Below are 12,932 nucleotides of genomic sequence, written 5' to 3' on the forward strand. Positions count from 1 at the left end.
ATTTGTGAATGGAAATTTCTTGCTTTGTCTTGTTATGAAAAAGCATAAAACTAATTGAGCAAAAATAAAAGTACAGGAACAACTTTTATTTGCCTGTAACAAGTCTTCAGCTTAATTTTCATTTGAGTCCATTTGACTTTCCTTTTGACATACATATACTTTCCCGATGTTTCCTTGCCGTCACGCCTTCTCTCACAAATGCATCAGCCTGCGAGACCGACAAATATTTAAAAGCAGCAATGGTTAAAGCTGTAATGTTTGTTTTGCCTTTCAACTTCTCACAATGAACTCTGCTGCGCATACCCTCCTGGCTGTACTACAACAAATAACATTACTCACTGCCTGCATGATGCGTCGACTGCTGAACGGAGAAATACTGCGTGCGTGTACATGTGGGCAGGTGCCAACATCTGTCTGTGGCAATGGTGTATGTTGTCACATGGTGTGGAAGGAGAGTGGGGCAGTCTAGCTGCCCAAAGAGCTGAAGTCGGCCTTGAAGGTCCGGCTGTCGATGGCGTACTTGTTGTCGGCCTGGCATTCATAGTTGCCCGAATCCATCTGCCGTGCTGGGTCAATCTCGAGCTTGCTTTTGATGCGGTCGCCTTCCAGTTGCCACTCCGATATTTGCAATATGGACTGCAGGGTCGAGAAACAGTTGGGGTGGAGTGAGAATGACAAAAGCAGGGACAGAAAGCAGTTCATCTATTGGCTGTGGATATTTTATTAGTTGAACTATAGTTCTTGATGTTGTATATTGAACCCTGCTGCGCATGAATCAGGCACGAATATTGTCTTCAATTCCTAGTATGTGGTTAGAAGGCATTGTAACGAAGGCTGCTGCTAGTAGAAGCTGTGGGCACTGTCATATATAAAAACAAGAAAACATAAAGAATCTCTGAGGCCTAACTCCTGTTTTCAGTTTCATAGTATATAGGTAAATAACTGCATTCTACTAATACAGAAAAATTGAGTATGTCAAACTAGGACAATTTGTACGTTTTGGAAATGTGTGGTCATCTCCAAACTGCAGGAACAATCAGTTTTAATGCATTGTCACCTATTGACATTGTGATAACTTCAGAAGGCAAGGCATTTGGTCAAACAGTATCTCTATTATGTGCTACTTTATGGTAGGACTGGTCAGTTTTGTATGTTGTGTACGCAGACCTGACAGAGACTGCACCGGATATACTGTAGGCAGACATATCAGTGCAGAGTATTATCTATAAAGTTGACCTGCCAGTAGCTTTAGGAAGTTGCTGGCTAAATTGCTTTGTTTTAGAAGTCCAGCTTATGGAACTGTTTACATAAAGCATGAGATATCTCTTGCTAGTCATGTTTGAAAGAGGAAGCCTTAATATTAAACCCCAATTTAAAGAAGTTGAGAGCCACGTGCACTTGGTAAGCAATGACCGCACTGATCCATCTCAAGTTAGAAGCATGTCTAGCATGTCTTTCCTCCTTTCGTGTGTTAAGGCAAACTTCCACAGCAGACAAAGGGCATCCACCACATCACCCGCCATTTGTGAGTTCAATTCAAAATTATAAATCTCGTTTTGCTTGGCACAGTTTGGTAGAAGTAAAAGCCGGAGGAAGGCGCTCCACGATGTTATTATTGGTTCGCAATCAATAAACTTTTGGGCTTTCTCTGTGTAACAGACAAAAAAAAAAAAAGGTTCGTTAAACCGGGACAGATCGCGAAATTGTTTTTGTTTTTTCGAGTTAGCCAAAGCATTGCACCTTATAGGCATCTGAGGGGGAATCGGGATATCTTCGTTAAATCGGGAATTTCGTTAAATGGGATTTTCTTAAATCGGGTTTAGACTGTATACAGTTATTGCCATACAACATTAAAATGGTCATCGACCATGGCAAACCACTTCAAAAAATAAACAAATCTGTCATTCAAGGAACTTTTCTACACAAATAAAAAAATTATATTGCTCCTTTGAAAGAAAAGTTACTACCATGGAGTTTGCTGGTGCGCTTGCTCACAGGAGCAGCGAGAGCCTGAAAGGGCCAGCATTGGACGAATGAGGCCCCTTTAAAATTTTCATCCATTTGGCCATTTGTTCGATGTATTTTTTGTTGTTTGCACTCGGGGCTTAGTTGATTGCTGCGTAATGAGATGCCAGCATGCGCATTTTTGGTTCACAGGGAGTGCTCGCCATATTTATATACGTTGATGATCAATAAATGCACCTGTTGGCTTATATTCGCTGTCGATTGTGAAACCAGCGTCGTACGAGGGAGAGGGTGGTGGTGTTATACCCGCACGTGACACGAGGCGCGCTTGGCGTGGCCGAGTGGCGTACCTACCTGCATGTACGGGTGGGCAAATATCTCGATGCCGTCCTTGTACCAGGTGATGCGCGGCCGAGGCACGCCGCGCGCCACGCAGATGAACACGATCTTGTGGCCCAGGAAGAATTCGTAGTCGAAGTGCGACGCCTTCTCGATCTGGGCACCCTGCGTGCACGCACCGGATTGTGTTGAGTGTAGAAGAGAAGCAATACTCATATTTGGTCAGTGCAACAACAACAAAAAAAAAAGTATTTAAGGGACCGCTTTCAGGAAAAAGCAAGGGGGTGTTCACACTCTTGGAGGACTGTGTGTAGGGGAACCACTGCGGTCTTTGCTTGGATAGGCAGTCGTAGTGACTCGATTCAGTCTCTGTGCATTTTCATGGACCATGGTGGCAAGCAGTGTAGTCTCAGTGCCTTTCTCGGAAGTTAACTGTTCGCGCGTATAACGCAGCGTATGGAATATACTGAGATGTTGAAAAGCTTGGCTGGCAAAAGTAGTGGGCACCGCGATACGGTCTTCGCTATGTAGGAAGACGGAACATAGGGTGACGCTGCGAAGTAGGGATGTCGCCGAATTCCTACGCTTCGGTCTTGGCTATAGAGGGCAGTCCCTAAGGAGGGCTGATCAGTACGCGCGCGTCGGAACCGCGGACTTATGAGTTGAGGCAGCCGAACGGAGGGACCAAATCCGACTGCTCGCAGGACAATGAAGTGCGCGGCTGTCCACGGAGACCGGAGCCCGAAGTCTTAGCGCGAATTAAGAGACCTCTGTGGCCCTTCGACGAGAAGAGACTGTCCTACGTGCTAAGGAGGAGAGTACACTCGAGATGAGCGAAAGAGAGAGAGAGAGAGAGAGAGAGCAAACGGCCGAGCAGAAAGGGGAAGAAGGGACGCAGTGATCTTTCCCCATTTTCCCCCGACCTAATCAGCGCGTTGTGTGCACAGTTTTCGAACACGATACGTGCTTTTGCCTCATACGTGCGACCGCACGCAAGATCCCACCCAGCTTGTCCTCGTCTTCCTTGAAAAGTTTCCTCGTTTCCTGCAGAGCAGCCGGCTGTCACGCGCCCCCGTTTTCCCGAAGGGGAACGAACCGGCCGGCCGAGGGATCGGCTTTCAGCTTTCGTCGCGCCCATTATCTGCTTCGACTTCCCCGGATGGCGTCGCTTTCTCATTGCTTACTTTTCAAGCTTCAGCTCTTTCTTCTTCTTCTTCTTCTTTTTTTTTTTTTTTTTTTTTTTGATGTGGTGGTACTTGCCGGAGCTGCCTATAGTACGTATAGCGCAATCTTTGTTGCAGTAGTTTCTCGGTTCCTCAATTTTGTTCGTCGTGTTTGCTTTGCCTCTATTTTTTTTTCCTGCCCTTGCTGTTTTATGCCTCGTCGTCATCCCGGCTTTCTTTCTTGCCGTCTTTCGTGGTCCGCAACAGCACCACCTTTTGTTCTGGCTAGCGTATAATACGGACGGAAGCTTCCCCCTAAGGAAGGCTTGCGGTGGTTTTACACCCTTCGACGACCTTGGTGTATGTCTCGTGTAATATATATCGGCGTCCACGTGCGGTGTCCCCGCTTCTTCCGCTTCTTCCCGTGCGAGTGGCGGCCCGGTTGATCGGTATCTCTTCTATAGTTCCTCTGTGTTTCACTATCGCTAGCTTTTTGCTTTCCTTTCCGTTCGCTGTTCCTTTTATGTCGGGCGCTTAAAAGCTGGTCGCCCCCTTTCTTTGGCCGCGTTTTATTATCTTCATTTTTAGTGCGGTAGCTGTGTAAGGGAGCTTCTCCCGAGCAGAACCGCACCGCCGTCATAGTTTGTCGTCGGAGTTGTTTGATCGCACCTGTTACGAAACCTGAGGTCAGAATCTGGCAGTAAACGGTGGTCGATTTCTTGTAGCCTAAAGGACAGCGGTGCCGCGCCTTGTTGGCGCCCTTCAATTTTCGTTTCTCCTCTGTATTCGCGTTTTCGCTGAACAATTCCTCTGACTACCGGTAGCGGGACACTGATAGCTCAAGAGATTAAATTTCGGAGTATGCTGGTTCATAGTGCTTACAAAGGTGAAACTAGCGAAGACAGACGCAGGACGAAATGAGGCACACAAACCATTGCTGATGTGTGTGTACCTACTCTGCCTGGTCCTGCGTCCCGGAGGAGTCCGGTACTCGCTGTCAAAAGGCTGTCGTAATCAAGCACTTCTGGGTTTTCCTGCTGTCTAAATGAGGGCAGAGTCCTTTAAAGCGGTATTGAAGGAGAGGATGTTGTTTGGGTGGATTGTGGGGTGCCCGCTGTGGTGTTGCTGTTCAGAAAGTGTCTCGCCGAGAACAAAATGTTCGTAACTAGTGCCTACGTCTTCCATGTGGCACATGGCGGGCGCCCACGTTGTGTTTTATTTAGTTCATAATGTTAGCTGTTGTACTTCCATTCCACCCCTGCCTTTTATGCAGATCTGCACTTCTCCGCGCCTCATTTAACCACACGTGTACACGCTCTGTACACCACGGCAATAGTCCGCATAGCGGCATTAGGTGCACGGGATGCCTGTCTTATAGAATGATAAGAATGCGAAGTTCAGTTTAAAGCAGCAGCAATAAACTTCACCGATCGACCGTTCAGTATTGCACACACGTCAAATCCCAAACTAAAATTGATTGGCGACGTAGAGGTAGCACTCTTGACTGCGCGCTTACGAACCGTCCGGGCTTTTGGATTTCGTTCGTCTGGAATTTTGCAGTTCTTAGCGTTAGTTCATGGTCTTTCTTTTTTCTTTCTGTTAGTCCTCCCTCCCCCGATTTCTCTCTCGTCCCGTTGTGGTATTTCGAGCGTGCCACTGGACTCGCCAAATGGAACGGTGCGCCCATTAGCGATCGCTGTGTACGGATGCAGTTGCTGCTGGTAAGATCGCGGCTTGCTTTGAACCGTGATCGGTATTTTTATGTTCTTGTCTTGGTAAGCGAGGCTTTCGGCAAAAGCAAGGAGACAAATTGGCATTCTGGGGTGAGGCTGGGAAGCACCGGCTGCGTTCGGACGACAAATTAAGGTCGGGAACGACCATTTTTTTTCACGTCCACGAATCTGTTCCTCTTTTTGCTCCTTCTTTGTTTTCTGACAGCTGTTGCAGGTCTCAGTGTAGTCGCCTGTACGCAGAGGCTCTGTCTATACAGGAAAGTTGTTCGAGCTTGGCGGGTGTTTTAGCTCGTTTGGTGTCCATTTTCTTTTCTTCGTTTTATATAAGGAATTGATATTTTTGCTCTTTGGGGCCCCACCCTGCCGTCTCCATAGAGTGAGGAGCGTGTAAGTTTTTCTGGTACTTCCTTGATGGGGCGTGATTATGTGAGTTATTGGATTTTGACGTGCAGAACCAGACTTGCGGTTTATGGTGGGCATATTGATCAATGACTCTGGATTGGTTTGAACCAGCGAAGGTTTCTGGAAAACAGTCTGACTGCATGATTTGCGGTGTGTGTGAATACCGACAACAACCCCCCCCCCCCCCCCCCCCCCCCCCCCCGTGCTTCAACGATGCGAGGAGGTGTTTTCAGGTAAACAACGCCGAAGACACTGAGGTGCATAGTCGGCAGCCGTTCGGTACTTTTTCCGTCGCTCTTTGGCCCTACCACTTGAGAAAGCCGCGGGAGGTTTCTGCGTGCGAATTCGGCATTGTGATCAATCCATTAGTGACAGCTGTTGCGGAAGTAAAGACATAGGACAGCTCGGTACTAACTGTTGTTACGACATACACACGCGCGCACAAAGGGGAAGTAACAGCGCCTGGCCGATAGCTGTAATGGCACACATTTGAGGCGGCACCAAGAGGTAGCATACAGATACTGGCCATGGTAAATACATGCAAAGGCCCACCCAATTGGTTTCGCGGCTGGTAGATCTGAGTAGAGGTCTTTCCCATCGTGTAAACACGCGGGAGACGCGTGGGATATTCGCTGCGCGGCAGAGGGGAATGTTACAGAACAGAACGGCGGGTGGTTCCGCTCGAGCATTGTTTGTGAGTCGGAATTTAAAAATGAACCAATGCCTAGGCGATATCCTGAACGAGGGAATCGTATATCCGGACACATTGCTGCGGTTTGGTTTGGTATAGTTCAATGCTGGCTGGCTGCTTCGGGTTACAAGACTGAAAGTGATGCGCTAGGGGTACAGTTACTGAGTTACCTCTAAAGCTACCGAAAAAAAAAAAGGAAAACAGTGATTTAAGGGGGTTCTTGTGTTTAAGACATGTGAAGAAAGTTTTGCAAAAAAAAAAAAAAATTATGCAAAATACTGCGCTCGCCAGTCATTGCCGTTATTGCCTTTGATGCTCCAGCGCACAGGCACTCGGCGAGAATGACGCAGAAGAGGTTCCACAGCAAGTGGTAAAATTTTTCGAGGTAAAGAGTAAGAAAAGCTGTTCTGTTTGTGCATTTTCTGGCGCTGAATTGCAGCTTCGCTATAACGTCAACGCTGCGTGCTTGTCTCGTTCCTGCTTTTGTTCCCCCTCCTTTGCACCTCGTTATGCTGTGGTACCATGACTAAGGTTCTGAACAAACGAGAATCGGCAAGAGCGAAAATAGAAACAAGAGGTTGGGCGGGTTGAGGGAGTCGGAGGAGTGCTGCTTGCCGCACTTATCTTCGGACTGGCCACCCTTGGACGTGTGGGATCTAAGATACGTTCTTGGGCCCAGGTGTACAGCATGGAAGGCGAGAATAAGGTACACAGGAAGAAAAAAAAAAAAAGGAGGAGGTTGGGTGATCTCTTCGTCTCTGCAGGCGTTCACTTCTTTAGGGGTATCGCAGGAGGTATTTAGGGACGCTCGATTGGCTTCGCGCGTCGCAGCCTATACCTCGCCGTCTGTTACTCCTTATAGTGTATATGTATATAACGCGTCTTGTAGCGAAAGCGCGCTCAACCTTTCCCCCGACACCCCTCTCTCCGTCTGTCTCGGTATTTGTCTCTGCGATATCCTTTATTTTGGTCCCTCGTATCGGCGTCAGCCGAACCTGGCCCGCTATATATACGTCGATTGCGTCTCGAAGGGCGAGGCGAAATAGGGGGCGTGGCGCTACGGCGGAAAGAGAACGGAACGGAGGTCGCTTATTTTGTTTCTTCTTTATTTTTATTATCCCCCTTTCTCCTCCCCTGTGTTCCGTGAAAGATGGTTCCTGCCGAGGTGCGACATCTGGGCGTAGTGTTTTACGGGAACGACCGTATACTTGGCCCTCAGCTTCGTCCGCTTGTTTCGGTTTCTGATTTTTTTTTTTTTTTTTGTTGTGTAATTCCTTCCTACAGCGACGTCTAAACGTCTCTGCCCCCCCCCCCCCCCCCCCCACCTCCTCTCATTTTTTCTTTTATTTAGTATTTCTGTATTTTCGTGACGCCGCGCGCCCCGCAAAAGAAACAGAAAAGATACGCCTCGTTTTCTCTCCGCACGGAGCCGCGGTGCACGGTCCTAATGAGACGGTCCGCTTATGTTTGCTGCCTCGTCTCCGTTTCAGTCCCTCTCTTATTTATTTTCCCCTGCGCTTCTGTCCTTTATTATTTCTTCTTTTTCTGGACTGGCCGCGGGCTGCTTTTTGGAGAGCCGGACCCGCGCTCGGGCGCGATGACAGCGGCGAGGGTGCCGTGCCGCGGGGTATCAGCGCGGAAAACCGTAGCCGGGACGTCGTAATTCCGGCCACTTTCGGTGAATCTGGGTTTCATGATTTTTCTCCCACCTCTGTGTTGCTGCTGCTGCCGCAGCTCGCGAATGTTAAAAACGGGCGCCGTTCTTTCCTTCTCTTTCGCTGTTATTTTGGTGTTCGTTTTTAACAACCCCTCTTTCACGTGTGCGCGCGTTTTCCCCCAGGACTGAGTGTACGCGCGTCGGGGGTACTTCGTGCCACGTTTTATTCCTGTGCTGGTATATATGTATGGCTCTCCTGTATCAGGGATAAAAAGGAAGGAAGCGAGGGAGCCGGACAGGCAGGACGACCCTATTATGCCGTTATTTCTCTTTCCGAGATTTTCCTTCACTATGCGTGACGGTATCGTTTGTTATATACCGCCTTTCTTTCTTTTTCTTTTTTTAATGGAAACGCCTTCTTTGTTGTTGTCGCTTTTACTCTGACATTTTGCTCAGGCGTCACTGTGGCGTCATTGCTTTTTTGATGAGGACGTCCTAGTTCTTTTCAGCGAGCATGCAGCGCCTTTCGACAGTTTCGGAAGCCACGCCGGTGAAAAAGACGTTCTTGGTGTGGAACTCTGTGCTTTGTAGTTCTGACATTCTTGTGCTCGTACTTGACCGGTGGGTCTCAGAGCCTCACGTGGCGAGTTTAGCTGAATTATTATGTCTTTTTATTATGTCATGGTTTCGTTGCGCTCCAGTTTTGTCGGGATAGGTACTAAAGCCTTGACGCGTGTGCGTTGCGAGAGAGGTTTCATTGTTTGGGCAATGTCGACGTGAAGGTGCACCAACGAGCTCGAAGCGTTCGTGACGTAACTACCGGCAGAGTTTCGCAAAGAGGGGAAGCATTATACATAGCATAAATATTAGCTGGAAGTGCTGCTCTTCATCTTCCGGTGTGTTCGCACACCGTCCTTACTTCTCTGTTCCTCGCTCTTCCTTCCTGTGACATCTGGGAGTAGTTCAGCTGACCAGTCCATGATCTGACTTAATTAAGCTAGTGCTTTCCCTCTGGTGTCTCTCTCTGCTTTTGAGGATCGCTCGAGTTGATACCCCTTGCTGTCGTCACAAAACCGACATTCAGAAAAATGCCATGGACGCCGCCACGGTGGAAGTCTCATTCGCACTGTCGTCGGCAAAAGTTTGCGGGACAAAGGTTCGCGGAGGGAAGACAAATATTTCTGCACAGTCAGGCTAAGCACATCAAATAAGTCTGTAAAAGCACCAAGAAACATGCGTTCTACGTCCGCTGGAGCAGATACCAGCTGACTGGCTAGCGAGGCAACCCAGAAATAAATTGTTTTCCGAACATTTGCACACCGCAAACGTTTGTAATTGACAAGATCAATCACACATAGTGAGAACACGACTCTGCGGGGCCACGCATCTGTGGATCGCCATTGCATCTAAACCGCTCACGAATAAATGCACTGTGGTGCACGAGAAGAGGTACTTCGATGTGGTGCTTGTGCACAATGACACTCAGCATGTGTATAGCCACGCGTTTCCGTGTTCCCGCTAAGTGTGATTGACCCTGTTCGTACGGCTTCCGTGGTGCTGCACTTAATGGCGTCCGTGATGACGTCACACGGTGCACGTGTAGCGGAGCAGGGGAATGTCTTACATTTGGGTTGTCGTAGTACTCCTTTCGCTTGGGGTGCGTGTAGAAGATGTACCTGGCCGAGCCGGACGAGCGCATGCGGCCGCGGCCCCGCTTGCCTCCGCGGCCTTTGGCGCCCTGCGCCTCGGACAGCAGCAGCGTGAGCGCCACCGCCAGGGCCAGCCAGCACGCCAGGAGCCGCGACGACATGGGTTCTGTCTCCCTTCTTTCCTTCGTCTGCTGCTGCCGCTGCGGCCACTCCTCCTAGTATGAGTAGTGTGGTGGAAGGCGCGGCCGAGGCTGTGCACTCCGCCGCGCGCCGCCGAACCACCTGCGTCAGCGTCGGAACAGGAATTGCTTTCCACCTGCGACAGGTTGCCTCTATAAGTTGCCAGCCACCGCCAGCTTCCTTCTGTCCCGTCTTTTCTTTTTTGTCTTGCTTACCTAACCAGATTTCCTTCCTTACTTAATAAATTAATTGTATCGTTAATTGAAATATTATGCTGGAGTCTGAGCTGATCATGCCAATAGTAGAGTCCGAAACGGAATTGTCATGTGCGAGATAACCTCGTTCAGTGTTGTTTCAGTATCTGTTGTCGTTCCGGGAATTTACTGTGATATCATCGCTGTTCGTTCCTCGACCGGGGCAGTGGGAAAAGTTTTTTTCTTTTCTCCCCCTTCTTATGTGAACTCCTCGTCCTTTGAGCTGATTGACTGAAGGGTACATGAGATGAGAGAGTTGTGATATTACCGCATTCAGCTCGTTTCCATTCAAAGGGTGAGATAAATTCACGTTTTTTTGTTTTTTTTTATTTTATTTTTTTGCAGCAAATGTCATACTTTTTTAGAGTGCTGCTCGTGAACGCCAAAGCGGAGAACGGCTGTTACCGTTTATTTGTAACGTGCGAAAAGAACAAGCGTGATTCAAACCGAGAACTGCAAGAACTCGGCGCTCTCGATATCTTAAGGAGCACCGTAAAGGAAATTGGCTGTAGCTGCCCACCCTTGGTACGTTTTTTCTAATTAAAAATATTAGTTAATTAGGTACACAAACCTTAGTTATTACGCGAACCCCTTTGATATCTCCTCAGAAAGGTTATAAATTTACTCTGCGCTGTTTCATTGTGTTTTTTTATCTTGGCTTCTTTTTTATTTCCATTCTTTTTTTACCTTTCACCGAAACACGTACGCCACATTTTTTTAGCGAAGGGCTAGCTGAGAATGCCTGTTACGTATTCTCTATTTTCTCATTGCCGTTTTCTTTGTTGTTTTTCCTATAAAACGGTTCGAGCGCTTGTGCTACATAGAAAACAAATGCCCCAGAGCTACCAGTACGTCTCCTCAAGCTGGCATCATCTTCAACGGATAAAGATAAGCCCTCGCAGAACATTGGTGGTCGCCGTCCTCTTTGAGCGGCGCTCGGCACAACCAATCTTTGTCCCCGTGTCTCTGCCCCCACTCGGATGAAGATTGATAGCCCGAATCGGACCAACGCTTCGCGCAATTATTTTCAATTCCTCTTCGATCGGAAGGGTTCTCAGTCTCGCTAATGGAGATTTCTCTCTCGCGCCGTTTTACGTTTGCGGCACGGTCTCTTATTGGGCCGCGTCGATACCTTCTCCTCCCGCGCCGGCCTTGTTTTGACAGCGCTTGAGAGTTCCGCCTCTGTAACACTTAGGCGGCGTTCAGCCGATGGCTCTGCACTTTGAGTGAGAGGGAAACGAGAGGAAAGGAGGAGGAGGGAAAGAGTGAATCGGAGGAAAGCTTTGTTTTCGAGAAAGTCGGCCGCTGTATATATATATACGATGTTTATTTTTTCCCCTCTTTTTTCATTTTTGAGTAAAGTGATTGGACAGCTGAGTTGGCGGGAGAAACGCGGGCTGCGTATTTTCTCGAAATCGCTGCGTCGTTCTCTGAGCCGTGTGAGCGTTCCTGAAGAACACCCACGCACCATTCGTTCGGCCCGTGCGTGCGCTCGCCTGTGCAAAAGAGATTTGTGGGAGGCGGCGGGAACAGGTCTTTTTTTTCCCCGCCAGACCGGAAATTCAACTGTCGCCTCCGTCTTTTATAATACAATGCCGTTTTTTAACTTTTCGTTTGCGCTTGTCGACGGCCGTTTCGTGCGACGTCTACCGACGTATCTTTGGATATCTGCCGAGTAGATGCTCGTAACGAATGAGGCGTATGTTTGAGACAAGTTGTGATGCTAAAAGATCCCAGCTGTATGTCTGAAAGTTTCCCGACACGGCAGTTATACTGTCGGACAACTTTTTGTGGCTATGCAGCCAAAGCTACAGAGCCGAACCTAATCAGGTTATTGCGCAGCAGAATATAGTCCCGTCATTTGTGTCGCAGGTCACGCTCTGAAATATCATTTCATTCTCGAAACCTTCACGTTATTATTGCATGAAGTTTATACTACAATACAAGCCAGTGCAGCGTTAGTGTAGAACATTTTAAGATCAGTACACTGTGCCGCGCAAATGCGATGGCTGCGCCATCTTTCGGAAATACCGCGAAGGGTACGTCGGCTGCTTCTGCGGCGTCTGCCCGCCGGTTTCTGTACGCTTTTGCAATGCACTTGTTTCGAGAACGTACTTACCGGGGGATATTCATTAACCGCAAGTTAATGTTCACTTAGACCTTCAGTGTTGTAAACATACGCATTTCTGCGTCGTTGGCGGCTCAAAAAATATTGTTTCCAGTAAAGGCGGAACTGAAACCGAAACTGAGGCCAGACTGCCAGAGCTATTTAGTGTGGTAGTTGCAGTGAAAGCTCCGCCCCCGTAGCATTGGCTGCATAGCCGCAAAAAGTCCGGAGTATAGTTACCGTTTCCCCAAACATTACTATTTCTCCACGGTGATGATTTAACAGTCACAATAACCATGCTCACGAAAATTTAAACGCTGAATTTTGTCCGGCTGCCATGGTTGCAGCACGTAGGAGCACGACGTATCTTAAGCTTACAGGGCAGCAGCACATGTAGCCTCTTATTTTTCGGACACATGTTCTCACGATATTTCTCTTTTTTTTTTCAACTCATAGCCGTAGTTTTTTAAGAGGGAGTAAGAGGTAATTCTTTGTACCTAAATGTCGTCTTTTGGCGTTAGATGGACAAATGGTCGTATAAGCAAGGAAGGAAGGAAATGCGGGAGAAGGGTGAAAATGGTCAGTCCTAAAGAAACATAAGACATGTCGGCTAAACTACCAAAGGGACACTGAGGAAACTTTTATCTTATCGTTGTTATTGGTACAAGCTGATTGCCTGGCTCTTCGGCGGTAATATAACCTTTATCCGGCTTCAAGGGACGCATTCTTGATTGCGAAAATCGGTTTTGAAAACATCTCATGAAATCTACTCCGAGAAGTAGTAGTCGCAGT

At 48.1% G+C, this 12,932-nt stretch overlaps 2 protein-coding genes across 4 annotated transcripts in view; one reads left to right on the plus strand and one right to left on the minus strand.

Annotated features, from left to right (window-relative positions):
- The window catches only part of Plod (procollagen lysyl hydroxylase), a 128,488-nt gene that overhangs the window by 39,625 nt on the left and 75,931 nt on the right, over nt 1-12,932 (plus strand). The gene's annotated exons all lie outside the window — the stretch shown is intronic.
- On the minus strand, nt 390-9,760 carry LOC146197289 (immunoglobulin domain-containing protein oig-4-like). The gene is made up of 3 exons (XM_084599099.1): nt 9,575-9,760; nt 2,320-2,469; nt 390-636 (listed from the first exon to the last, which is right to left on the minus strand). Exons 1-3 carry the CDS (start codon nt 9,758-9,760, stop codon nt 466-468), a joined length of 507 nt encoding a protein of 168 aa, XP_084455225.1. The 3' UTR covers nt 390-465.

This window comes from Amblyomma maculatum, chromosome 3 (genome assembly GCF_055883805.1).
Source record: "Amblyomma maculatum isolate TAMU_Amacu chromosome 3, ASM5588380v1, whole genome shotgun sequence".
Taxonomy (NCBI): Eukaryota; Metazoa; Arthropoda; class Arachnida; order Ixodida; family Ixodidae; genus Amblyomma; species Amblyomma maculatum.